The sequence below is a fragment of the Epinephelus moara genome, chromosome 7 (genome assembly GCF_006386435.1).
Source record: "Epinephelus moara isolate mb chromosome 7, YSFRI_EMoa_1.0, whole genome shotgun sequence".
In the NCBI taxonomy this organism is placed as follows: domain Eukaryota; kingdom Metazoa; phylum Chordata; class Actinopteri; order Perciformes; family Serranidae; genus Epinephelus; species Epinephelus moara.
Window position 1 is genome coordinate 29,050,683 of NC_065512.1, and position 26,469 is coordinate 29,077,151.

Consider the following 26,469-nt stretch of genomic DNA (forward strand, 5'->3'; position numbering starts at 1 on the left):
CAATATCTTGGGAATTGCAATATATTAGGATTGTTTCAGAGGGTTGTGAGGAAATAGTTATTCATGCTGAGGTTCCCCTGTAATGTGAAGTTATTACTACTCCATCTACCCTGCACTTTACATACCCACCGAGCATTATTCAAAAGGTTTAAGCCTAGTATAGGAAATACCATTTTCTCCCCCCCTCTAACCCCCTTACTTAAAGATTGAGAAGGAAATATTTGTGCTGTGGGATATAAAGGAAGGGAAGTTTGTTGTGTAATCAAATAGTCATTTAACAACTTCAGTACCAGTGAAGTATTGCTGTCTCATGAGTAACACACTTTTATGTTATACATCAACCATTATATACAGTATAGGCTGCATTTGATTGTGTATAGTCAAGTATGAATAGAAACAGTAAAGGCAATCATATCCACTTGAAATTAGAACGACCACTACAGAGCAGCTTGCCTAGAGGGATTCTATGTCTTAGACACTTAGGGAGAGCATGTGAATGGCAACATTGGTCTTGAACCTATTCATCTAGTTGAAGGATGGTGTGTGTAGTCAATGTGAAACTCAATTATTATCATCGGGGTTTCATATAAGGTTTCCACATTATTAAACTACATTATAATTAAAAATGCAAAGCTGCACTAAGAATTCCTCTGCCATTTCCACGGGTGAGAGAAAACTGGAGGTCTATTGCTTTCTGTTTTTGTGTTAGTAGTTATGTTCATGCATAGATTGAACGAGTAGAGGTTTAGATATGTGCCTGCCCTTTTCAACAAAATGCCTTGTGAGTGTATGCGACATTAAAGCCTTGCTTTAAAGTAGACGGTTGAAACAATACTGGATTACAGAAGTGACATTAAAGACCACATTCAAGCAGTCAGCTTGGCATCTCAATGAAAATAAAAGTTAAAGAAGAATAATTTCATCTCAAATTGCAGGTAAACCAAAGGTCATAGCCATTCATAAGCCTGCAAAACAACTTCACATTTCTACTTAAAAACACCACAAACAACATGCAGCATGTACAGCACATTGAACCATATCTCTTCTCTAAAAAAGAAAAAAAAACCTCTTCAAGCTTCAGTGGATCCCTGATATATCTGCACCTTATATTCTGTACCACCAGCCCCTCTGTGTGTTACATATCATACCTGCATGAAAGTCAACTCCCACAGCAAACAGTGTTCCTGTAATGGGCATGAGGGCTTCGCTGTTGTCATTTGGGTCAAGAGCAATTCCCCGGATTCCCTCGTGGATGGAATACATCAGAAAGGAGTCAACACCTAGAGACCGATAAATGGCCTGTTAATACCCTAAACACAGGTATTAAAGCATTGTAAACTATGAATGTTCTTTGACCTATCATAGATTAATCACATTGCTTCACATTTAGAGTAATGAATGCAGAAGAATTTCAAAGAGGTGTGAAAAATAAAATGCTGATAGGAACATATCAGCAGCTCTAGAGAACATATTTTGGGAAACGTACCCTCGCAAGACATGCGGTCGCTACGCAAGTTGTAGCCAACGGTGCAGGAGCAGCTACGGGTGTTCTCGGAAGTGGGGAAGCAGAGCTGTGAGCATCCTCCGTTGTTTATCTGGCACTGGTTTCTTCCTGGAGGTTAGGCACAACCAGCAAAAAGCAAAAAATAAGGTAGCATTAGTAAGTATGTGTGGGTAGTGTGTATGCGTTTCTGTGTCTTTATCTGTGTGTTTGTGAGCATGGTTACCTTTCTGACCCTCCCTGTCGTACACCTTCATATGAACCACCCCACTCGTTTTGTTTCTCAGGATCACAAGGTTTCGTCCGTCTCTCTTGGTTACTGTTCCCAGTTGTGCTGATTCCTCATCTGCCCACCAGAGTTTGCCACCTGTAACCAACAATGTCATTTGCTGATACTGATATAAAAAAACATTTGGCCACAGATACAGATCCAGTAGAACTGCAATGCAAGGGCAACATTTTATTATTTGCTTCAGGTAACACTGCACCTATGTCTTCTTCACTAAGAAATGTATGCAAATCGTACTGTGATGCAAACAAGCATTCAGAAACACTACAGCACACTCAAATACCAATTCCAAGTGCGAACGGCGTGCTTCAGCTTTCACTCTAATCCACCAAGGCTGGCACTCTTATGCCATAAAACCCATTAATAATTGAAGCATTCTCTGAGCTGATTTGAGGATACCCTGTTCCCTGCTCTGCCCACTTGCTGCTGCTGATGTGTTCATCTTGCAGCCTTAAAACATAGTTACTTTGATGTTACAGAAAGGTTGTCAGAAAAACAAAGACTCTTCTCTGCACTTTCACAATTTGGGGGAGTGACTATTATGGAGTGACGTGGCTACAATAGTCATTTTCAGTGTCTACAATAGAACATGAAGATTTGCACATAATTTATACATTTATGACTTCATCATGCACATAGAATGTCTGACCATTGATATTTGGCAGATTCACTCTCACTGTGCATGAACAGCAGTCATAAATGTCAATCTAATTTGGTTATTTTGGTATGAAAAAAAAAAAAAAAAAAAAAAAAAGTGATTCTGTGACAGCAACTCCTAATCTTTGATTTATTTATTTATTTTACTTTATAAGACTTCATGAGTTCAAATTCTCTTTCATGAGTCAATCTTTGAGCTTAAAGCAAAGTGATAGGGCAACTAAGAGCACGTACTGTAGTTGTTCTGTGTCAGGATGTTTCACCATCTACTCCTTGACAGAGTGGCTGGCCTGTCTGGCTCTGTGTGACAGTGAACCTCCAGGCTTCAGTAGTGCTGCCGTCGTGAGCATAAGTGATGAGTGTGTCTTTCTAAGAGGCACATGCACAATAGGCTCCTGACCCCGGCACACCCAGCCGCCACCACACTATCCTCCAACCCTCGTCTCTGTCCTCAGATGAAATCAGTGATGCACAGTCCAGGCACTTTGCCACAGACTTGAAAGACGTGACAGGAACTCTCAATTTTCAAATCCCACCGAAGTGCAAAGTGGAGAAGAGTCAGGTGGCCCCTCTTGCTTCAAAATAGTCACTGTAATCAGGGTGGAGATGGACCTGATATTAGTCCTTTTTGAAAGGGACAAAATTGCAAAAATGAACCATTACTTGGCGGAGGCATGCTTTAAAAAAGGCAGCATAATGGAAAGGAAAAAAAAAAATCATATTTATAAAGTAACATCAAAATTGGCTATTTCAAAAGGTCATCGTCCTCAGAGAGTAAAACATAAATTAAAAAAAATCATGCCTCAGAAGCAAAGCAACCCTCCACAAAAGCATTACTCTGCAAAGCAGCAGCAACTGAAGCAGCGACCACTTATGAAAGGACTTACAGGTAACTGGAATTCTTTATGTTTTGTTTTAATTCAACCCTTCTGAGCAGCATTGTTGGTGCAAACAAACTGACACAGTTTATTACTCTCTTTGGCTACATAATATGACAGGAGCTACAGTATTAAGGGAACATAATGTAGATTAGAGAGGCATCATATTACAGTCAATACAATATGTTGCTATGATATTGTTACTTTGGCAACATATGTGCATTTTCAAAAGACAACCAAAACATGTGCCCTATACGTTCCATACCAACCCAGTCACCAGAATGTTTGCATTGTACCTTTCAAGGAACCAGGGGCATTTTACATTTATATGTTTTAGTATTGTCACAATCCTGGATATTCTACCTTAGATAAAATACCTTAAAAAATAGGAATATTTCGCGGCGTCGGTGGCTTAGTGGTAGAGCAGGCGCCCCATGTACAAGGCTGTTGCCGCAGCGGCCCGGGTTCGAGTCCAGCCTGTGGCCTTTGCTGCATGTCATCCCCTCTCTCTCTCCCCTTTTCACACTTAACTGTCCTGTCCATTAAAGGCAAAAAAAATGCCCAAAAAAATATCTTAAAAAAAAAAAAAAAAAAAAAAAAAAAATTGCAATATTTCATATCATTTTCAGTACCACAAAGAAAAACTGGCATTGAGGGCATACAAGTTTTTTTTTAAAAGAAAAAATAAATAGATAAACACTGTTAAACTTCAATTAATATCCGGGGCTTTCATTTGCTTCAATCAATGAACTCAACCATGGAATGAACACATATTCTGACTTTACGACCAATTCAAAGGTGGAGGTAGAGTCTCTCTTGTTTACCTAACCCTGTAAATCTGAATTAATTACACTTTTGTTCTCATAGTTTCAGTAAAATTAACCAAATGATTAAATTGTGGAGAATTTAAGCAAGCTAACAAAGTTTTTCATGCCTATATTGACAAATGTTTAAACATTTATATCTGTATGCACGATCTACGCAGCTTGGCACTAGCTCAAGCAGGTAGCTGACGACCCAGTGGACTTTAAGAGATGTGATACATCCAAAGAACCAGAAGCAACCAGCCCTGGCTTCTAACTGAGACCTGCATTATTTTGTCAAAATTTGTAGCCACACCAGGCTAGTAAAAAAGACTTGACATTAAATTGAGGCTCAGCTTTGAGAACAGGTGAATGATTGTATTAAACATTAAGACAGAGCAAGAAAGTGCGTCTGGTAGTGGTGTATTGATACTGCAGAAAATTAGTAATGAAACCGTTTCAAATGTTCAGAATCAATATGTATCAATAAATCAATATTTTTGACAACACTAGTATGTTTCAGGGTGGCACGGTGGTGTTGTGGTTAGCACTGTTGCCTCACAGCAAGAGGGTTCCTGGTTCGATCCCAGGAGGGAGCCCTTCTGTGCGGAGTTTGCATGTTCTCCCCGTGTCAGCGTGGGTTTTCTCTGGGTACTCTGGCTTCCCCCCACAGTCCAAAGACATGCAGATTGGGAATAAGTGACTCTTGATTGTCCGCAGGTGTGAAAGTGAGTGTGAATGGTTGTCTGTCTCTATGTGTCAGCCCTGTCCAGGGTGTGCCCTGCCTCTATATTGAAATTTTAGATTTCTTTGTGTTTCAGTTTTCAATTTATGTTGACAACATTGTGGTCAATGTGTGGTCAGGTTTAGCCACAAAAAAAAAAAAAAAAATTAGGATTTGGAAAGATCATGTTTTGGCTTAAAATATGTGGTTGTCACCACAAACACTGCTGGAAATATCACGACATGTTGTTTGAAAGCATGGCTCGTCACGAACAATAGTTGGCAGCCATATCGCCAAGGTGTCACGTCATCTGTCATCCACACCTCCTATTCCTGATGCCTCAGATAAATGTAATCTGAACTATGTCACTTTAGAAACATCTATACGACACATATGAAATGTACAAATACAACTAACATATCAATGGTTTGCAGAAACGTACAATGCCAACATTTCTTCTGGTGACAAGGCTGATCACACCATCAATCAAATGAGACATTGCTTTGTTATCTCACCATTTCTTGATTTATTGAGATTAAAAAAAAAAAAAAGAAAACACACACACACACACACACACACACAGAAACAATTCCCACTTGCATGAATAGCTTTGGGCTCAATGTCATCCCTAAAGGGAATGTAAAACTCGTTTTCACAAATCAGACAAATTCCCATGAGTGAGAATGACAGTCTACATGCAGTTTACAAAACATTTGACCCTGGAGGGCATGCTAGCCTAGATTAGCTTTGCACCCAGTGTTAATTTGATGCCATAGGAACCGCTGGCTAGCTGTGATTGCTCGCTTGTGGCACATCATATTCAATTTCCACCTCAACTGCTTGTTTGATTCCAGGCAAGTCAAGGCTGATGGATCACCCACACCTTCTAAATAGAAGCCCTCACCTCTCCCTCAAGCCAATCCAATTATTACGGAGCCCTCGATCTGAGTGGATCGACCTTGTGTCACTAACAGTGCCTTCATTATATCTTTTCACAAGCAGTTTGAGTAATCACTAAGGCATGCACGCAAAATGAAAAAGCCAAAAGGAAACACGAGCACATCAGCATGTTTGTTTTAAGACACTGCTGCGTGCTGGTCAAATGAATTGTCAGTTCAATCGATTATAGTCATTTTGCTCTCTGAAGCCGACAGTCAGGGTTTAATTTAACCCGTCAACTGTGGATGTATCATTACAACACCTTCAGAGAAGAAGGTAATATTTGATTCTGCAGCAATATGAGCAAAATGACTGCCTGATTCCTGTCTAACACACCACAGATACCACTGCAGTAGAACAACCTTTGCCTTTTCCGCGGTCGTGAGCCTGCCTCATGCCACATGGGAGCTGTAGATCCTGATAAAACTCAAGCTTTCCTAATTCACACACGCATCGTTCGGAGTAACCTTAACCACTTCAAACACAACTAACAGATCGATCGAGCTATCACAGACCAGATGAGAGAGTCTGACAATTGTTAGATTGAAGCTAATTAATGTTGATTGACTAAACTAGCACAGAGGACTCAAGAGCCCTTAATTATCTATAACCACATTGCAGTACCGAACATGTTATTTCCCTAACAATGCAGGTTGCACATGCATTTATCTACATATTCAGACTCTAGGAGGAGAACAGAGTTGGTTGTTGCATTCATTAGATCTTGCTCCCTTGAGGGCACTGTTAATTAAAAACATGTTACTGAAATCTTCAGAGTCGGAGTCAGAGGTCACCTACAGTGTTATTTCAGGAGTGAGACAAATAACATTGAGGTGAAAGTACGTTAAGCGTTTTTCCAGTCAGAATGTAAATATCCAGCTCTTCTTTTTTCTCTTCTCTGCCTTTATACCATGAGTTTATCATAACACAATCATAACCGTTAAATAGTATGAAGGGAGAGCTACGGGTTATAGAGGTTATTTCTTAGCTTGACTACATCACGTGTTTATTAGCGAAGTCACAAGCAAAAATCACAGATGGGAATGCTTGTCACATTCTCTTAAGGATTGGTTGTCACAATCATTGTTTGTAAAATGCACTTTTAGGAATGGTTTTTCCTATTTATGCTCTCTCAATGCAGGAGATGTGTTAGCTTGTTGCATTTCAATAAATAAAATTAAACTTCTTTAATCACTTTTTGAGACTACCTCCATTTTTTCCCCATTAAGGTAACATAGGGACAACCAAACCCATAGTGTATGACTGCCAACCCCACAACTGGGATGGTTGTCATAAGTGCACAAGGTGCATTTGACAGTCCATATCTTTTGAACAGAATAATCTTAAAGGAGAGTAAGGTCATGCCATTCCTACCTGACACGCTGGCTTATGTCAAACATTGAAAGGGAATCTATTAAGGACACAGTTTTGGGGGATTGAAATGAAAGTAAAAAGTGTGACAACCAACCCTGTTCTCCCACTAAATCTAACACTGTACCATTCCATTAGGTATCTAATCACAGTTTGCTGAGCTAGTAAGACACACTAGAAACAGAGAGGAGATATCGAAAACTTAGTGAATGGTCAGCAAATGCACTTAATTGCATCTTTCACCATGGAGACAAACAACAACATCTGCAGAGGGGACATTTCTCTGTAATGGGCATCACCAAGAGTCTATTCACTTGTCAACAAAAGAAGCTCAGGGTTGGAAAATAGCATGTTTGGCTGCTGTCCTGCTGTCTTTCCCCACCCTCATTTTCAGCTGAGTGTATACATTTAACAAGTATATGCTCAGTTGTCTATAGCAAAGGAGGGAGGCACGATGGTGCAGTATGAGAAACTGTCCAACAGACAACAAGCAAGTGGACATTACAAGAAATACAATACTAATCTCAGGCTAAGAGGACATGTAATTGAGCTCTTTGCTCAGCATTTGTAATGTAATGATTAATGTTGTAGTTTTAAATTGGTACAATTTGTTTGAAATACATGTACATAAATGACTCATCATGAAAACTGTTCAGTTATTGCTGACATATAATCTGGTAAAGGGGGAAAAGGGAATATGAGTTGTTTATGTCTTATTAAACACTATGCTTAATATTATGAACGTAATATCTTTAACATCTTTAATAGATCAACATCTACAGCTGGCAGTGGGCAAAGTCAATCATCTCATGCCTAGATTATTAAAAAAGATGTGATATCTCATTAGAAGAGGTCTTATGAGTATTAAATGTACGTTCATGCCTGCATGAATCCAAATGTTAATGTACAAATCCACTAGATTGCTGTTTTCAATATGAAGTAATTCATGGCCATGCGATAAATGTACTGTTGAAGCAGTGTGAAATTTCTCTGTTTAAGAAAGTATTATGACAGTACAATACAGGGCTGTTCATTCTACCGTTTCAAACAATTTTCTCAACATAACAAAATGTCATTAATTGTGATTGATGGAGACCTGCAAACATCATTTCACTGTTTTGCTGTACCTGCTACTGTGCAGGAACCAAGCCATTAGTCTTTGTCACCTCTGGTTTTATCTCCCATTTATGAAATGCAATAATGAAGTCTCCATTGTCCATATAACAGTCATCCATAGTCACAGTCTTTATTGTACGAAATGCCTATAAAAATGAACCAAAAAGATGTGGCTTGGAGATGCAGAATGCTAACAGCTAACAAAACAGTGGGACTCCATTCTGCCACTGCTGTGATATTCTGCAACAGTGTGCTTATGCTCTCAGCACATGCTGACAGATACCAACCACACATGAAACCGGGGCCTGCCATGATTAATGACAAGCTTCAAGAACACAAAGTATCACCCTGACAACACTCTTGATTTTATTTTTCCCTTAAAAAATAAAAATTACACTTTGGTCCACACACACACACACACACACACACACACACACACACACACACACACACACACACACACACACACACACACACCAAATCTCTGTTCAGTATGTTTGCTCCCGTCTCATTACCAATCTTGGCAAGGGAAATGCATTCGCATAGCTCACTGGGAAGCTTCCCAGTTGTCAAGATTGCAGTAGTGTGGAAGTGAGAGAATTTAAAATTCTAATCCTGACATGAAAGGAAAAAAAGCACTGAATGAAATTGTATTTGTTACCTATAAAAGTATACAGGTAGAGCCAAAATACCTATTTGGTAAATATACCAATAACTAGGTCCAAGCACACACTGGTGCAAGGATCCTATTTAAGTACCAAGTTGCTGGAATTATTCTTGAAAAATTAATCACACGTTTGCAGAGCTGGGGATAGTGGAAAACTCATGAAACTTGGCACATACATTAAAAATGGCAAAACTTTATATTTCATATGGGTCTTGTGTGTGATTGTAGAGAAATGGCTCAAAAGCATCCCTTAAAAATTTTAACAAAGTAGCCCTCGCTGTACAATTCACCTAGATATACAAAATTTGGTAGTCACATGTATCACCTTAAGATTCAATAAAAGATTGCTTGAGGCTGTGAGTTTGTTTTTCCTGTCATAGTGAGGGCATGACCTGCCTTGTTTTACTCTGCCTCTGACTGGCCTCCCCTGATATCCAGTCCCTGATAAATCTCTCTCCTCTCACCTAATCATACCCAATCCAACCAATGAAGGCAACAAGTACAAGTCAATCTTAGGGAGAGTGGGGCGGGTGATGCCTTCACCACCCATGAAAAATGAAATGCCTTGAGGCCATGCCCTGAAACAGAAAGTCAGCCATTTATAAGTGTGACATTTACTGTGCAATTTAGGGACATTCTTTGCCATTTACTGGTGTTGTACTTTAACAAACTCCTAGAGATTTAACCCGATCAATGTCAAATGTGTTCTCTTTGCAATGGTATGTCATTACGCTTTTAAGATTTTGTGGAATATTGTTGCCAGGGTGGCCATTTTGTGCATTTCAACATAAAATAGTTTTTTTTTGTAAATTGACCAAACATTGTCCAGTCTTCCCCAAATTTCTGATACACGTCCAGGCCTGAGGAAATCTACATGCCAATACTGAATCATGGTCAAAGCACCACCAAATGGCAACAGGAAGTTAGCCTCATATGACAAACATCATCCAATTAACATGAAATTCAGATTGAATGGTTCACACTAGACATACAGCAACAAACTGTATAGTTAGTGTATCTTCTCCAGCGCCACATGGTGGGCGCAGGGAGTGATTTACAATACGTCATTCCCAGCGCCACACACTCCACACAGATAACATCTAAGTCGTGTGCACAGTGGTTGATTGTCTTAGAAATGTACGCCCACGTCAACCAGTATCCTGCCAGTGACCCTGATGTACAGGAAGGCATGAGGGCTCATTCATTGCTGCTTGCAGCTTTTATTGAGGTTGATTTCTGTACTGCATGGTACTCAGTGTTACTGTTACTGCACAATGCTGCTGAATTTCAGCAGCTTTGCACACTGTTTGTATGGTGTAATTGTAGAGTTAGTATGTGTTTCGGATAACACCGACATAAGGTGTTAATTGGAAGCCTGTATGTTTGAGGAAAACCAGAAAAAGCTGAAAATGGTAAGAGCTGGACCTTGTGAACTAACGACTGTTGTAATGTGAGTTACAGGTGCAATTTCTTCCTGGAATATGTTGACTTAGACTGAAGGAGATTTCTAAATGAACCTATGAGTTGATGGATGATGTGACACATTGGATTCAGCACTGATACCAAGAATCAACACATAATGAACATCCTCCTCCCTTTTCATTACGAAAGGGGTGAGAAAATCAATCATCAATCACTGCTGCACTGTGTTTTAATTATCTAATGCCCCTGCTACTTCACACAAAGTGAAGCACAACTGTTGCAAGGGCTGGCTAAACAGTTCCATTCTACAGCCACTTAACTGGTTAAACACGTAATCCCTCCACACTCTCTGACTAATCCTCAATGGCAATCTGATGCACTCGTGACAAGCTCCACTCACCCATCACAGCCAGAGCTGTGCCTTTGGCTAACTCCCTCTTTAGAGTCTCCAGTACTTCCAGCCCATTGCCGTCCAGATTGCACCTGTTGATAGTGCCATTGGCCGAGCTTATCCAGTACAGCTTGTTGGCAGTGTAGTCTATTGAGAGACCTGAGAGGACAAGTGAAGAGAGGACACCTTGTTAGCACTCACTGTGCTAGGATTCACAAGATACTGAGGCCAAAAACTAATTAGAGACATACAAAATAAATAATAACTGGATAAGAAAATCATAAAATAGTATTAGGCTGCAAAAAACAGTAGATTAGACATACTGAATGATTATATTACATTTGAGACATTACATTAAACAAACAAGATTGTTACTGAAAACAATTCTGACTCAACTATCCATTGTACTGTATTATGTTCCATCAGATGAGAAGATGACTATATCCAGTTACAAATCCTACCTACACTGAATAAGCAGTATTCAGAAGGCACATAAGAAATATGAGTTTCCTTCTGATTATACTTGAACAGTATTGCAACAGTACATTTCGGAACTGCATTACCATAACATTTACATACTGTAGTCCCTATGCATTAGGTTGAGTGAGGGCTAATAGAAAGGTTTATGTGTTTGCTGGCACATATTTGTATGGGATCTGTTTATAAGAGCTCCAGCTGGCATGAAAAGTGAACAAGCATGAGACTGACTGCTTTTAAATCCATTTCCTGGCTAACATGATGGCTTTTCATAAAATACCACTGTTAATGGCAGAAAATGAAAGCAATTTCAATTGTGGACCACTGGACAACTCAATGTCTCCCACCATGTGTTGGATTTATGCCTGGCAGATTCACAGTCACAATGCGTCATTAATTTACGCTTGTCCCCAGGTCTACCCCATAATCATAAATGAAGCCGGTGAAATATGGGTGCGCCCTGCTATCTGTACCGCTGACAGGCCGAGGAGAATGAAGAAATACAGTGAAGACAATGGTGCTGTTTGTGTGACGAAGTGGGAGTTTGACCTTGAGCTGTGTGACAACAGCTACTTAAAATGAAGACCAGCTGATTGGTTTTACCAAAGCTCTCTTAAGCACGCATCATGTGTGGAAAGAGTTTACACTCAAAGAGTGAGAGGGTATGATGGGTAACACATTATTTGGATAGCCCACCTACAGATAGTTGATAGTATTTGTAACACTTCAGCTTATTAGTTGAGATAGATGTTTATCTATAGAATATATGACAATTCCAGAGTTCTTACGGTCAAATTAAAAAGTTAGATGATGTACTTCAAATGTTGAAAAAAAAAGTAACAATATGCATGAAACACGTAAAATAATCAACATATTATGAAAGTATCCATTTAGTTTTCCTTGAAAAAAAACTTGTTTATGGATGTGGTCAATGTATACCTGTGCTGTTGGTTCTGCTATTCTGATTTGCGTGACATTAAATAAATAATATATAACACTACTTCCCATGTCATAGCATTTTGAAGACTTTTAAGAGACTGGCTTAAGACCCAAGTAAACGATGGTTTACTTTTAGAGAACGTAAACCATCGTTTTCTTTTTGCACATGTCACTACAAACACAAACAACAGCACCTTCACATCCACACACACACATGCGTCTGAGTGCCATAAAAGATGATACAACAGTCAGTGAGAAGGACATAATCGTTGGAGCCAGGAGGGCGGGTTTGAACATTGCTGTAGAGCTGTTAAGCTTTTCAAAGGCAACAATCTCAACGATATACAATAGGTGAACCAGAACACTAGACCTCATCATGCTCTGTGGCAGGCAGCCCTTGACAGATGGAAGTGAGAGACAGTGGGCTTGAGCAATATGTAGTCCATAGTAAAGCAATTATCATTACAAAGCATGTGTGGGGTACAACCAACAATTTTGGATATTACAATGTGCCATGGTGTATCTTTTCACTCTATACCTGCAGACTGATGTCTTGAGGAGAACATATACTGTAGCAAACCAGGCTCATTCATTCAGAGCTATTATGTTCCCCCAAGGGGATATATACACTTTCTATTGTAATAATTCTTTCTGTTATCATACAAGATTAATCCAAGACTGGTTCAACGATCACTCAGGTGATATTACATAAAGGATGTGGACACCATAATCTTGTATATCAATCCATGAAATGAATCCCTTGGGGAAGAAGACATACGGATGTCATAAGAGCATCCTTAGATAAAGAAGCATCCATCCATCAACCCTGAAAGTTGTGTGAGGCAGTGATGTCTATTCAGTTGGCTCTAATACCAGAACACTTTCAGCAGCAAAATTGTTATTTCTGTTGCAAACTGATTAAAAAATGATTACTGAATGATGACTGGTGAAGCATACAAGTGTGCACAGGTAACATGTTTTTCCTGTTTACCCTTTTGTTTGTCTAGGCACTAAAACTTCAAGTTTTGCTTGATTTAGCAAGCTTTGACACCGTGGGACTTGAAGCCAAAAAGTTGAGTGACTTTCTTTGATGTTGCCTGTTGAGATAACATCACCACTGAGAATGTGGGTGTTCCGTCTGATTCTTGCTGACATTGTCAAAACAGAGAAAATCTCAACATGAGTCCATTTGTAACAGTCAGTGCATGTACATGCATTAGAATAAATTCATTATAAACAGATTAATGCAAACTGATATTATCATAACTTTCATTTAAACACCTTTATCAGGTTATCTTTGTCAAATTACGGTTCAAATGGGGGAATTACTTCAAATGAATTTGGAATGGAATGAGCATAGATGCAAAGTGGTGCATGCAGCAGCACAGCTGTTGATGCTGGAAAATTTAATTGAATTAAATTACCATAAATTGAATCCATAACCAATGAGTACTGACAAATTCCCTCAATTTTCTGTCTTGTTTTGTGGTAATAAGATGTTTGCAGTGGGCTACCGCACATTCTTCCAGACAGAAGTCCAATAATCAAACATATCAAGTGCACATGGATTACTGATGAAACTGAGTTTTTGCAAATCTTGTAAATGCTGTAATCAGGTAATTCCTATCACAATAGAATCATTATAGCATACATGTTAACATAGTGAGTTTATGTAAACTGAAAGACAGAGCTTGAAAATAAATATCATTTTAAATGATGTATGAAAAAAAATGGCTTGGTCACCTTTGGGGTTCAACTGCATAGGAGGTCTAATTTAATATGCTATCTATAGCTCTCATACTGACCTACAGGATCCCTCTGATTCTGGTGGAGGACCTTGCTGTTACTCCCGTCCATGTTGGCCATGTTAATGGTATTGCCATCTGTCCAATAGATTTTTCTGTGTGGGAAAATGTGAGACGAATTGTTAGTGGCCCAGTTGGGCACGAGATATAATGAGCTTTAAAACATAGTCAATGAACATCACGTTGTTATTAATTGGAAATGCAATGTAAGCCAATACATTTTGTTCCACCTGACGACCTTGTAAAGATCTGCACAAATGATTCAAGCTTGTATAACATGTTCTCTTTACAACAACAGGGCTTTGATCCCTCGCACAGGTGAGGTCTGTAGTCAAGTTTCATAATACTATGCATAGGAGGCGAGCTCCTGATGAAGTGCACACACTGCTCTAATCTACTTACCCCTTGGCGGGGTGCACTACAAGGCACCTTGGCTTATCAATGCCGTGGATGATGGAGGTCTTCAGGGAGCCATCAAAGCGAGCCACATTGATTTGCGACTCGTCATTTTCGGAGCTGAGCCAGTATAAGTTCCTGGAAAGCCAGTCTAAAGCCAGACCACGGCAGTTCACTATGTCTGTCGAGAGAGCATGGCAAAAATAAATAAACAAATACTGCCTGTGTGCTTTAAAGGACTATAATGTAAAAAAAAAGCTCAGGCTACATTTAAAACAAGCAAAATAAAGGTATAAATGATTCTCAACAAATTATTTTGCTACTTCTCATATATTAGTTGTACACTGTGATCATGTCAACAAAGAAATAACAGCAATTAATTAATAATTAGAACAATTATTATAACAAATAACAACTACTCCATGACCAAGAACAGTGCTGCATTTCACTCTTGCAACAAGAGTAAATGTGTACCTCCAACTAATCATTAGTCAGAACACACATTCACATTCACTGTAGTACATATCGCTCGCAGCCTTGTCTTTGTATTTTGTATGGATGTCTGGAATGCACGCACCTGCAGAAATGATGGTCTCTAGCTGGGTGCCATTGATAAAGGCCCGTTTAATGGTTTGGGTTTTGATGTCAGCCCAGTAGATCCTCTCCTCCTGGGCATCATAGTCCACCACTGTAACATCGTCTATATCCGGCACCGTAAGCGCCGTCATGACGTTCATATAAGGGTTGTCAATATCCACACCCCGGATTTCAGACCGCCGCACATACAGGAGGAACCTTTTCAGCGCTGGTGAGATGATTAAGAAATCAATCATTCCAGAGAGTGCACCAGTTGGCTGAACTTTTCTGTCAGATCCAGGTGAGAGTGTGAAAATAACAGCCTGACGTAAAAGCTGATGTCAATCAAAGTGAAATTTAGAAGTTTAGCAAAACAGCTGTGTTGTTTACATAGCTTCACTTTGATAACATAAGGAGAAAGTATGAAAAATGAGGGAGGTGTTCACGCTCACCAAAGCAGGATTGTTTGTTGGGTGAAAGCTTCATAAGGTGTGGACAGGTGCAGGACGCAGTGCGGTTGTAATTGATGAGACACAGATGTGAACAGGGACCCCGTCCATCATTCCCTTCACATGGGTTAGAGGCTGATGGGAAGGGAGGAAAGAGGAACATTTCAGAACACTCAGCATGAGAAGTTGAGATGGCAATCAAAGAGACAGGCTAAGAAAAAAAAAATAATAAGGACTGGATGTGAATAGGACTCGCTGCCTTTGCAACATGCCATTTACAGGCCTGTCTGATTGTTCCACTGACAGCATACTTTGAAAGTGACAAAAAAGCATTGCTTTAAACAACTATAATTATAATATTGTTCCTGCTGTATAATAAGGGAAATGCGATACTGCTTGAAAGCATGAGAGTTTTGAAAAGAAATATTAAAAATGCTGGCAAGTAGTTTACAACAAATATCACAGACTGAGTTAGTGTACGTTCAAACCAACAACAGAGGCCAGCAACCAAAGCTACTGGAGCGGTCCGGAGGGGAGTTAAAACTCGTTTAACTTTATGGTAATGACCTCTGACACGGTTCGGCGACAACCAATCAGAATGCTGACGTGCTTTGATGAAGCGGGTCCCAGAGAACAAACCATGGAACTTTGGTTCCTACAGCACACTTGTTCTGACAATGGATATTGAGAAGTATACTACTTGCGTTTGCACCCACTTAGTCCTTTATAATGTGTCGCTGTTCGGTTACAGAGACCAAAATATCGTGGAGGTAGTTGGTTGGTCTGGTGAGTTTTCAAGTATGTAATGTCAGTAATAGAGGAGATAATTGCTGGCTAATGTTGCGACGTAGCATGCAAGTCTTCCTTGCTTAGTTTGAATGGGCTGACATACGTTTTCTGTTTTCATTGACCAAACATAACTTTCTGTAGGCCAACTATGAGCTTTTTGACTGGACAACAGCAAGCAGCAACTACGCTGCTTTCAAGCTTTGCGGCTCCTTTAAAGTGACAAGCACGAACATTCACGTGGTGAGCGACGAGAGAGACCAAAGCTGCCACAAATATTTTTGACAGTCTGCTTCTTGGGCGTCCACGAGAGACTTTGCCAACAGTTTTGTATCATAACAATGTGGGTAGTATGTGTAAATTAACTAAGGAAAACTTTGGTCATTTGCCAGAAAAAAATCCACCAGATTATGCTTTTTTTGGGCTGTTGCTTGAACTACAGATTGTATGTTATGTCCTCATTTTTATATATTTTTAGTATTGAAGCGGATCAGTACCGACTCCCAAACTCAGATCAAAATGTAAAACTAAGCAGTTTGGCTAAAATATGAACCAAGATTCTGTTACTGAACCTATTTCTTACCTTTTTCAGAAACATATTTTAGCTTACCCTTTAATTGTAATATGAAATAGTGTGTTACCAGCCTGCTGCCATATTGTTTCCTGTGTCAAAATGGACAAGTTTACATTACATCAGCCACCAGCAGAAGTGTTTATTGGTCTGGTGTGGCACTTTGCATTCTGGTAGTTGTAGGTTTCCAACATCTTAAACAAACACAACGCTTTGCCTCTGTTGTCTCTGGTCATGAAGCACCAGTTTTAATAGAATTTCTGTCTTTCTACTGCACAGACAGCCCAGTTTTATGAACAGACCATCTTTCCAATCCAGCAGTGAAATCCTTCAAGTGCAAAGAGAGAACATTGGGTTTGGAAAAGTTATGCTGAGTTTGACTGATCTCCTTTTTTTTTTTCCTTGCCTGTGTGTCCTTGTGTATCAGTCTGTGCCACCTCTCTAAATTCTGAGGTTTTGTGGGTTCCTGAGAACTCTTTTCCCATCTGAAGCAGTTTGTAGAGTTTTAAGTTGCTTGGTGGATAATTGATCCATGATTGATCTGTGATCAGAGCTGATCAGACTGATTGATGGTTGAGAGGAGCAGCTGTTTGTAAATTAAGGCAAACTTTCAGACCCAGCACAATGAAGAGTTAAGTTTCACTTTCACTGTGCCTGGTGTTCTGCTGCGCCGTCTGAGTGCACTCTGCACTGCGAGAGTGTGGATGAAAGCATAACCAAGGGTTACCAACACTGCTCCTAATTAACAGTCCAACTTCAAAAAATACAAAATCAAAACGCGGAGGTAGATGTCTTAATCGTCGCTGGCTGCCACAAATAATTGAATATGTGGGAAAGCCTGTTTTTTGGTTTGTCTCTTGTTGAATTTGCTCTTTCGAGTTTAAAGGGTAACTTTGCCCTTTTTTTTAAACAATAACTCAATCTATCTAACTTTGGGGTATAGTGTATTTCCTTCTTGTCTCACATTGCAATGTTCACCAGTAAAAATGTCATCATTTATTTAGGAGTGCAGATGATATTATGTACAAGGATATTTTTTACAGTATATTAGCTGACTGGGATATTCAGGCAGAGTATTTATTTGACCCACCTGAAAAAATGCAGCAGAAAGCAGCTAAGGCTGCAGCTGAGCCATACAAGAGGGCACCGCCGGCAGGGGACCATCCACAACCTGAGATGCTGAGAGCAAAAAGCAAGTGGTGGTGCCTTTGCTCAAATTACTCTCTGAGGCCAAAAGAAACGGAATTATTCTGCTGCACTGAATTTCAGCGTGGGCAGTTTTTGTTGGAGGCTGTCACCAACTACAAACCAGAGAGAACAAGGGTGTGCGTTACTATGCATTAAAGTTTTATTCTGCACTTGGACAGAGGTGTGCTGGAGACTATGGTTGGACTACTGGACAAATATTTTGAAGATGGGCTGAGTGCATGGCCATTTGGTCATTTTATTTTGCTTCTGCCGCCGAAGATTGACTGACAGCCTCTGCTCTGCCGTCAGCTGAGAGACAGTGGGGAAATACATTGTCTAGATTCAGCATTCACATCTTACTCGGTAGGATTAATTACGACCAAACCAGAGTTGGTGATTTTTTGGAAGGTGGACTAACCAACCCTGACAGTTTTAGTGAGTTTTTTTGTTTCTGTCGAGTTTGAATAAAGAGCTTAAATAAGTTAGCAGTCACCGGTTGTTGGGCCAACTGTGGCCAGTTGGAAAAACATCCACGGCCAGCAGGGCTGAGAGGGCAGATGATCACTGAGTGAGTATTTCTGTCACTTAATGCTATGTTTTGGCCAACAAAGTGAAAGCTTTTGGCTGTGGTCGTGAAACACAACTTCCTGGCACTGTACAATAAAGCATGTTTGTTACTGATAACATTCTTGTCATATTAAATTTATGTCATTTTTTTCTGGTGTTCTAGTCAAATAGTGAAGTTACTTATTTTGGACGCCTTTAGTTTTTGTAAACAGAGCAGTCTTTGTGATGCCCACCTCCTCATGCTGGGCAGGTTTGGGGAGTATTTGGGGGGTTGACTGTCAGGAGCTCAGGCACAATGCATCGTTGTATATGTAGACACTGCAGTAACGGCTGTGCAAGAAGGAAAACTCAGAAAAAGTCAGCCTTTCTGTCAATGTGGCACGCCAGTGGTGGCCCTTGAACTTTGGTGCCCTAGGCAATCTTTACAACATTTTACAAGATTACATTGAACACATCATGAAAAGGTTATAATTTACCTTCACCCGATACTCATTTTTACTGAATAGAGCTTGAACGCTTCAAGATGTAAATCAATACAACCTCAGTGAGCTGAGGTAACGTAAACTAGCTTTCCTCTGATTCCGTCGATTTCACGTTCTTTCTCTAGTGGTCAATGAGTGGGCACCAGAGAGTTTCTGTCATTTTGACAAGATAACGATAAAGCGTGTTTCAGGGTTCACATGATGTTGGATAATTTGCCCAGGAACCCAGAAAAAGGCCTTTCTATTATTTAGTAGGCTTTGCTATGTAGTTATGTTGTTGTGGCCGTATGTAAAATTTCAAAATAATCATATAAATAAAAAATTGCAAAAGATAAACATTTTGATTTCGTACCTTGCCTCTTTTCGGGCGCCCCCTACAAATGACAGCAACCTTAGCATTCGCCTATACTGCTTAAGCCACGGGCCGGCACTGTGGCATGCACTGAGGGATGTATTGCTTCAACTGACTACATTTATGATCACAGATATCATTGTTTACTCTTTGTCACTCCACAGAAATTAAGGGTAACATTATCTCAGTTACGGTTTTACTGTAGCAGGATATCCAGCTCAAGACCCCATGCTGCCAACAGTTTCGACGAGACAAGCTGAATTCCAAGCTGAATTTCAACAGCTTTAAACTGACCAGCTATCTTATAGGAGCAATACATTTGAAGGAAGCTGTTTTCATGTTTTTATTTTGTACTCTACCCTGTTAAATAATAAATCAGCTCAGCAAAACTAAAGAAAGTCACCCACAGTTCAATTATTTCCCGTCATGCTGCAATCGCATTTCATGCGTCAAACACATCGGTTCCTCCATCTACTCTGGATGATTCATGTCAAACAAGCTCATTCAAAGTTCATTTCCTGGCTCCTACAGCAGCACACTGGAGAGCCCAAATGCATCGCAAATGTGGCTTATTTAAAACAAACAAACAAAAAAATTCCAACTCTGTCTCTGTGAGCTGGAAACAGCACCCAGCTGACTTGGTATGCTAATAGGGAGACATCTGAACAGCGCTGCATTCACCTGAATCATGCTGTTGAGGGATGACAGGCAGCAACAACAGAGCCAAGGTGTTTGTTTGCTTTAAACTGTCAGATGTATTTGCAACAAATAAATGAAGAAATGAGCCCACCACTATGCTAAGGCAGTGAAAATAGTGGCATTCCCTTAAAATAAAGAAAAATGAAGAAAAGCCATATTCAGGGAAGGCCCAATGTGGTGATGATACAATTTAGTATGCAAGTGCCTCTTTCCACTGAGAGACCTATATTTGTTGTGCTTATTTGTTTCAAAGCCGATCGTATTTGTCATGATAATACTGCTGACACAATTACAGTGCGGTTTGTCTGCCTGCAAATAACTGTGTTTGCTCTAAATGGCATAAATATTACATTGCTTATGTAAAGCTTTGCACACATTGGATCCCAATTATGATGTATGTAAAAAGATGAGACTGAATTATCCACAGCCACACCTCTTTTTCTCCCTCATCAAATAAGGAAACTATTACAAAAAAAAAAAGAAATACAAGGAGAACTATAATCACCACCTTGCAGTTGTATGCCTCTGTCAGTCACTCAAGTTGCAGTTTACATCCATGTCTGTCCAGACTTATATATAGCCGTGATGGTAAACAGTGTTTCAAATGTGGATGTTGCTGGAGACAAGCTATAAATTCCAAAACATGGATGCTTCATATATTTGGCTCAACAACACAGATGATGTATACAATCAGCACTGTTTCAAGGTGGACACCTAAGATAAAGTGGGATTTATACTTGTGCGTCAGCTCTATGCAGAGCCTCCACCATTGTGACCATTTATACTCATGCCGTGGTGTGTCTGTGTCACTCTAAATTTACAAAACACTAGGGGTTTCTGTGAAGTGCTGGAAAGTTAAGTTGATTCAAAACACATTTTGCTGGACACATTTTCCCCACAATGCAACAAGCTAATGTTTTTAGCACAAGCCTATTACATTTTACATTATACAAATTAGCCTAGCAGCTAGCAGACTTCTTCTCTACTCAAACAAATCCAGAGACAACAGCAACATTTAAAAAAGGTAAATTACAAAATTCAGTTCCATTATAGAACAACTGTCTTATATAAACACTTTTCCAAACAAATATCACATGCTAACGTTATTAGCACAACCCTATAACATTTTACATTGCATTGCATTGTATTACTCATATGAAGCTGGGATAAATCCTTCTACAGTCTATGGATAAATCACACACAAGACACAAAATGCTATATTGTAGAGGCTTTCTTGTCTTCACATTTTATTGCTTCTTATCTGTGAAATAAAAGTAAATAAAAGCTTCATTTCCACTGAGGGAAATGGTTTCAGCCTACAAAAATAGACAGGTCTGCGTCGCTGCAATGTGTAGTTACATTTCTTGGGAGGTGCACATCAGGCTTCGGCTTAGGATAAAGCGTAGGTTCTATGCTGACGCTGAGCCTACGTCGTAGGTACAGCGTCAATTCGACGCAGAAATATAAATCCCACTTTAGTGTCACCGATTCAGTATCTGACCAAATGGCTCCCCTTCTGTTCCTGAGTTATGGCATTTGACTAATGGCCAGAGGTATTTTTTGCAGTACAATATGATGTCACACTGAAGTTGACCTTTGACCTTTTGTATGAAATGTCATCACTTCATCATTTTGTTCTATTAGACATTTGTGAGAAATGTTGACATAATTAGCATATGAAGTCTTGAGTCACGGCCAAAAGCATGTTTTGTGAGGTCACAGTGACTTTTGACCAGCAATCTAATCTAATCAGTACTTCCTTGAGTCTAAGTGGACATGTGTGTAGGCGAAGCATAAACAAGGAAGGGTATGTAGTCATACGACCACTAGTATTACTGAAGACCGCATAGTACCAGTATGTGTAGACAATCACAAACTAATTCCACGGTACAGTACTTAGGATGGAGAATAGCTGCTCAAAGTGTGGCCTGTGGGCCAATGGCAGCCCTCAGAAAAATTTTGTCTGGCCTCCATACACAACATAAAGTCCATGCAATATATTTTAATCAGCTTACATTCAATGTACTATTCAGCTACTGCATCAGTTTCCCCCTAAAGTGTGTGTGTCAGATTAAGAATGACAACTTTCAGAAAACTACTGGTTGCATGGCAACTAATGACGCCTGGAAAGTTTCACAGAGAAAATGTTGCATGATTGCAGAGAAAAACAGATCAATTTTTACTTTGCGGAATCTCAGGGGACAGACAAAGTGATCAGGCTTGTGTGTAGTTGTGGCGCTTAATTGCCGCTTTCACTAATCACCCCAGTCTCAGAACATATGATAAAACATACTGTTTTCGAACCACCCGTGGGAAGAATGAACATGTAGGAGTCTGTTCATGACTGATTAAAAGCTCTGTTTGTGCTTTTCTCTCTTTAGAACACGCCATGTGAAATTACTTTTCCCCGACTCTCTTATTTCTCTGACTGTTGTCTCTCAGACACAGATTTTATTGGCTCAGTAGCATCACATGAGATGATTTACTGCATGCAGTTTCCTGGTTGCTAAACCAGTGCGACAAATGCTGTGCCGGTTAAGAAAGAAACGCTCCATTAAAACGGAATAATTCTCGCTAATTTAGCAGTTACAAGTCTGGGTCTAGACAGGATGGCATCTGGGTCTGCACCCAGGGATGTCAGGTCAACAAGGGGGTGGAATTTTGGTCTCTTTGCTAACGAGGTGGATGGTGTTCCCCCTCTGCCCACCTCAAATCGCCCACGGGTGGTATCTTACAAAATTGCTAAGAGTAGTAAGCTGCTCGGTCATGGAGAGTTTGTACGGGGGCCATTAATGACTATAGCTATAGCTACTGCTATTTATAATGGTGCAATGGATATACATGTAGGTTTCTGTGTGATGCTCTGACTGTAATCAGCCAATTATCTGTTATAGTTGTGAGGCCTTGGGACTGCCAATCTGCATCCTAATTTGCAAACGCTTGTTACCCATTCTAATATTAAAACACACCCTTGCCTTTCAAGTGACACATAATGTATTTACAGGCTATTTATGCCCCCGGTGGAGCTCCACTGTGGCACCTACTGAACAGCTCCTGAGACCAGCTGCATATCGCTGTTCAGTTCTCCCTTCTTTTCTTTTCCCTTTTCTCTGGTCCAGATGTTCGAGGTCTAGTGGAGCATCACATCTCTAGGCCTTGGTTCTGGCTAGAGTGGATAATAGCCAGCTCCCCCCCTGTTGAGCTTTTTTAAATAGGATTAGGCATGCTTACTGTCTTCTTTGGAGAAGCAGTCCCATTTGCTCACACTTATCTATGGTGAGCAGCCATGAGAATGCAGATACAGGAAGGAAACAAGCAAATTAACTCGTGACACTTTGGAGAAGCAGAGAAATCACTGAATAGATGCAAACCCGATTACCACCGTAATAATGCCCATTTAAGGATGGTGGCTTACGTATGAAGAAAGCTGAGGCAGATAAATTTGAAACTTGGCAATGCTGAAAAAGGCAACTGCAATAGAAACTGAACCATCAATCAGGCGGTCTTGGCACGCATGTCCCAAATGTTCCATAATCCACTGCTTTTTTTTTTCCAGGAGTTCTGCTTGACGAATTAATCAAAAATCAATTTCAAAACAACTTATTTACGAAAAAAAAAACACAATAGAGTAAATTGAAAACAGATTTTATGTTATTAATTTGTGCTTGGCAATACATCTTGCAAGCTGATCTGCATATCAAATAAAGACTGGCTTACATATGTAGGCTTTCTGTCAGACAGCACATCAATTCACCATGTTTGGGCTCGGAATCATGGCTTACTTGGCTTCTGACAAAATTGATCACCTATTACACTGTGACAGATACAGATTCAGAGGCGTTCACTGAAAATAAATTGCTGGCAATATTAATGAAGTTCCAGAACTATTTCCTATATTTCATGTCACCTCAACATGTTATTCACATTACTAATTGATCTGATAATTGGATACGCCACAATTATTCATTGGCAGATGCAGTTCTCTGTCTGTAGCCCTCTTTATTCCCATTCAGAAAAAAAAGGCTTAATATAGTGGTATGAGCCAATTAGAATATGTGGATGGTGAGAAAAAAACATTCAGGGGTGGCATTAACTCAAGCTTGCTAATTCTCTGCATGAGTACCTTTTTCATCCAGACACATGCGTGTTGATTGACAGGCCAAATGAAGGCAGAGGCAGGAGCTGAAATTTATATTATGCTGTATTTTTTTTTCCTTTTACACCATGAGAATGAATTGTGTTTTGAAAGATAATGCATCCACGATCAACATCCAGTGTTATGGGAGGATTATAGCCGAATTCCATGTGAATCTTTTTTGTTTACTTAAAGGGTGTAATATGAAAGGATGTGATGAGTTAGCGCTTTAAACTCCTTAACAAGCTCCCCCTTCTTTGTGCACAAGCCTTAATATGACATACCCAAAGTGAAATAGTTACTGTTCTTGAACCTTTTCAATTGTAGCTATGATCCTGGTTTCTTTCAAATGGTCATTCTTTGGAGTTTACAACCAAGAGGTCAGAACTAGTCTAACTCATGTTGAATGTTTGCAGAGGTGCAAGCATGGTAAAATTGTTTCATATTACCTTTCTGTTTTCTATGCATTCCTGTTACGAAATGTCAAACTGATAGTAGGATCTTAAAAATGGTTTATACTAACCCAATCACCAGAAAAATGTTGGCATTGTACATTTCTGCAAACCACGGCTATGTTGTATTTGCACGTTTTTATGGAGTAGATATATTGAAACTTCATGTTTCAGCAATGCTGTGGTTAACGTGTGGTTAGGCTTTGGTACAAAAATGCTTGGAAATGGTGGCCACTGGAAAAACAACGATGGGTTGCTAAAAAAATAAATAAAAAATCCATGTTTGGTGCCTAAAAAAGCTGCTGAAAACATAGCAATGACACACAAAATCACAACCGGTTTTGTTATTTTTTGGTCTTGAACAATCCAGCTTGGCAGGTGCCATCCCCACCTTTGGATAACAAAGTCAGCTCATATATAGTCTCGCCACCAGACAATCAGAGATCTCCGCCTTCTGATAGTCTGGGGACACTCCTTTCTAAAGTGTGTTTAACACACCGGAGAAAGCGGCCAGCAACAAAGCAACGCCTCTTGCATTTTTGAAAAGGACACGCCTTCTCGGAAATGTGCGCTCCCCCTTTTCTCGTCCGCAAGGAAACAAACGCACAGAGAGCTTGAAAATGGATGCCGAGAGATTTAACTCCGTTTTATCAAATGTGTGCTCAGTCCACAAGAATGTGGAAATGAAGTACTTACAGCGACTTTGTTTAAAACTTTTAACGCAGTCGGACTATGTTTACAAGCACAAGAGTTCAGCGAGCCACCGAAGGACTGCCCTGCGGATTTACTATTGGTTCTGCAACGTAGGGAGTTTTTTTTAAACTCTGAAATTGTATCCGCCCATCTTAACACAAAATTGGGGAGAAAGAAATCAGTCTTTAGTTAAGCAAAGCGTGTAAAGACTGACTTGTGAGTCTAGCTCATATACTACATCACTTTAGAAACACTGATATGATATGTATGAAATGTGACATGTTCGCAGTTTGTAGAAATATACAATGCCAACATTTACTTTTGGCAACAGGGCTGTATACAGATACAATTCTGGGGCTCTGTGCTTTCAAACAATATATGGTTATAACTAGTTCCCATGCTAAATAAGGTAAAAACCCTTCAAAGCCTGCAGTGGCCACAGTGCTTCATGGGACTAAATGTCCCTGCTGTGCATATCCTTGAAGAGCAAAACTGACAAATTATATTTAAACCTGGTTCCAGCTAACATACTAAAATGTCCTTTTTCTTTGAATGTCTCATCTCCAACAGTAAAGCCAGAAAAAACTGCCCTCACCTTGTGGCTGCCTGCTGGGGTGGAAGATCTGCAAGTCAAAAGGCTGAGCACTCGTCTTTTGGATGACTGTGACATTGCGCCCAGTCCACTTATTGGCTCTGGCTAAAGTGTTCGTCCTCCAGTCCGTCCAGTAGACGTTGCCTCCAAAAAGAGACACAGCAAAGGGATGGGACAGGTATTCGTGGCCCCTGAGGATCTCAATGACCCCACTTCCATCATAGAGTGCAGAGAAAATGGCATCGGAGCTGTTCAAAAGAGACCGACACAAAGGGCCATATCAAAGTTTCAACTGCTCTCCAAATGCATAAAAAAAGGGAGCAGTAGAAGTAGGCAGATCAAAGTGCAGCCCACCAGTCCACTGATGGAAACATTAAATTGTTCAAGACCCACTTAAAACCAAATATGGCCATTGTACTAAGATCTCTAAATATTACATGTCCTCCATTATTTAATGCCCACTGGGGGAATAGAGCTTCATGTTAAATTTTTACTCAGGGACTGGTGAATCCTGCACAATATATAATGTCATACATGGACTGGAAGTTCTAA

The 26,469-nt window shown here is 39.9% G+C and overlaps 1 protein-coding gene across 1 annotated transcript in view; it reads right to left on the minus strand.

The window, feature by feature from the left end:
* The window catches only part of lrp1bb (low density lipoprotein receptor-related protein 1Bb), a 329,117-nt gene that overhangs the window by 98,895 nt on the left and 203,753 nt on the right, over nucleotides 1-26,469 (minus strand). Inside the window, exons 26-34 of the mRNA XM_050048038.1 lie at nucleotides 25,921-26,165; nucleotides 15,404-15,535; nucleotides 14,953-15,180; nucleotides 14,382-14,556; nucleotides 13,980-14,074; nucleotides 10,768-10,917; nucleotides 1,728-1,868; nucleotides 1,487-1,612; nucleotides 1,149-1,280 (exon numbers count right to left, since the gene is read on the minus strand). Coding sequence (XP_049903995.1) covers nucleotides 1,149-1,280; nucleotides 1,487-1,612; nucleotides 1,728-1,868; nucleotides 10,768-10,917; nucleotides 13,980-14,074; nucleotides 14,382-14,556; nucleotides 14,953-15,180; nucleotides 15,404-15,535; nucleotides 25,921-26,165 — 1,424 coding nt within the window. The remainder of the gene's footprint in view (nucleotides 1-1,148; nucleotides 1,281-1,486; nucleotides 1,613-1,727; nucleotides 1,869-10,767; nucleotides 10,918-13,979; nucleotides 14,075-14,381; nucleotides 14,557-14,952; nucleotides 15,181-15,403; nucleotides 15,536-25,920; nucleotides 26,166-26,469) is intronic.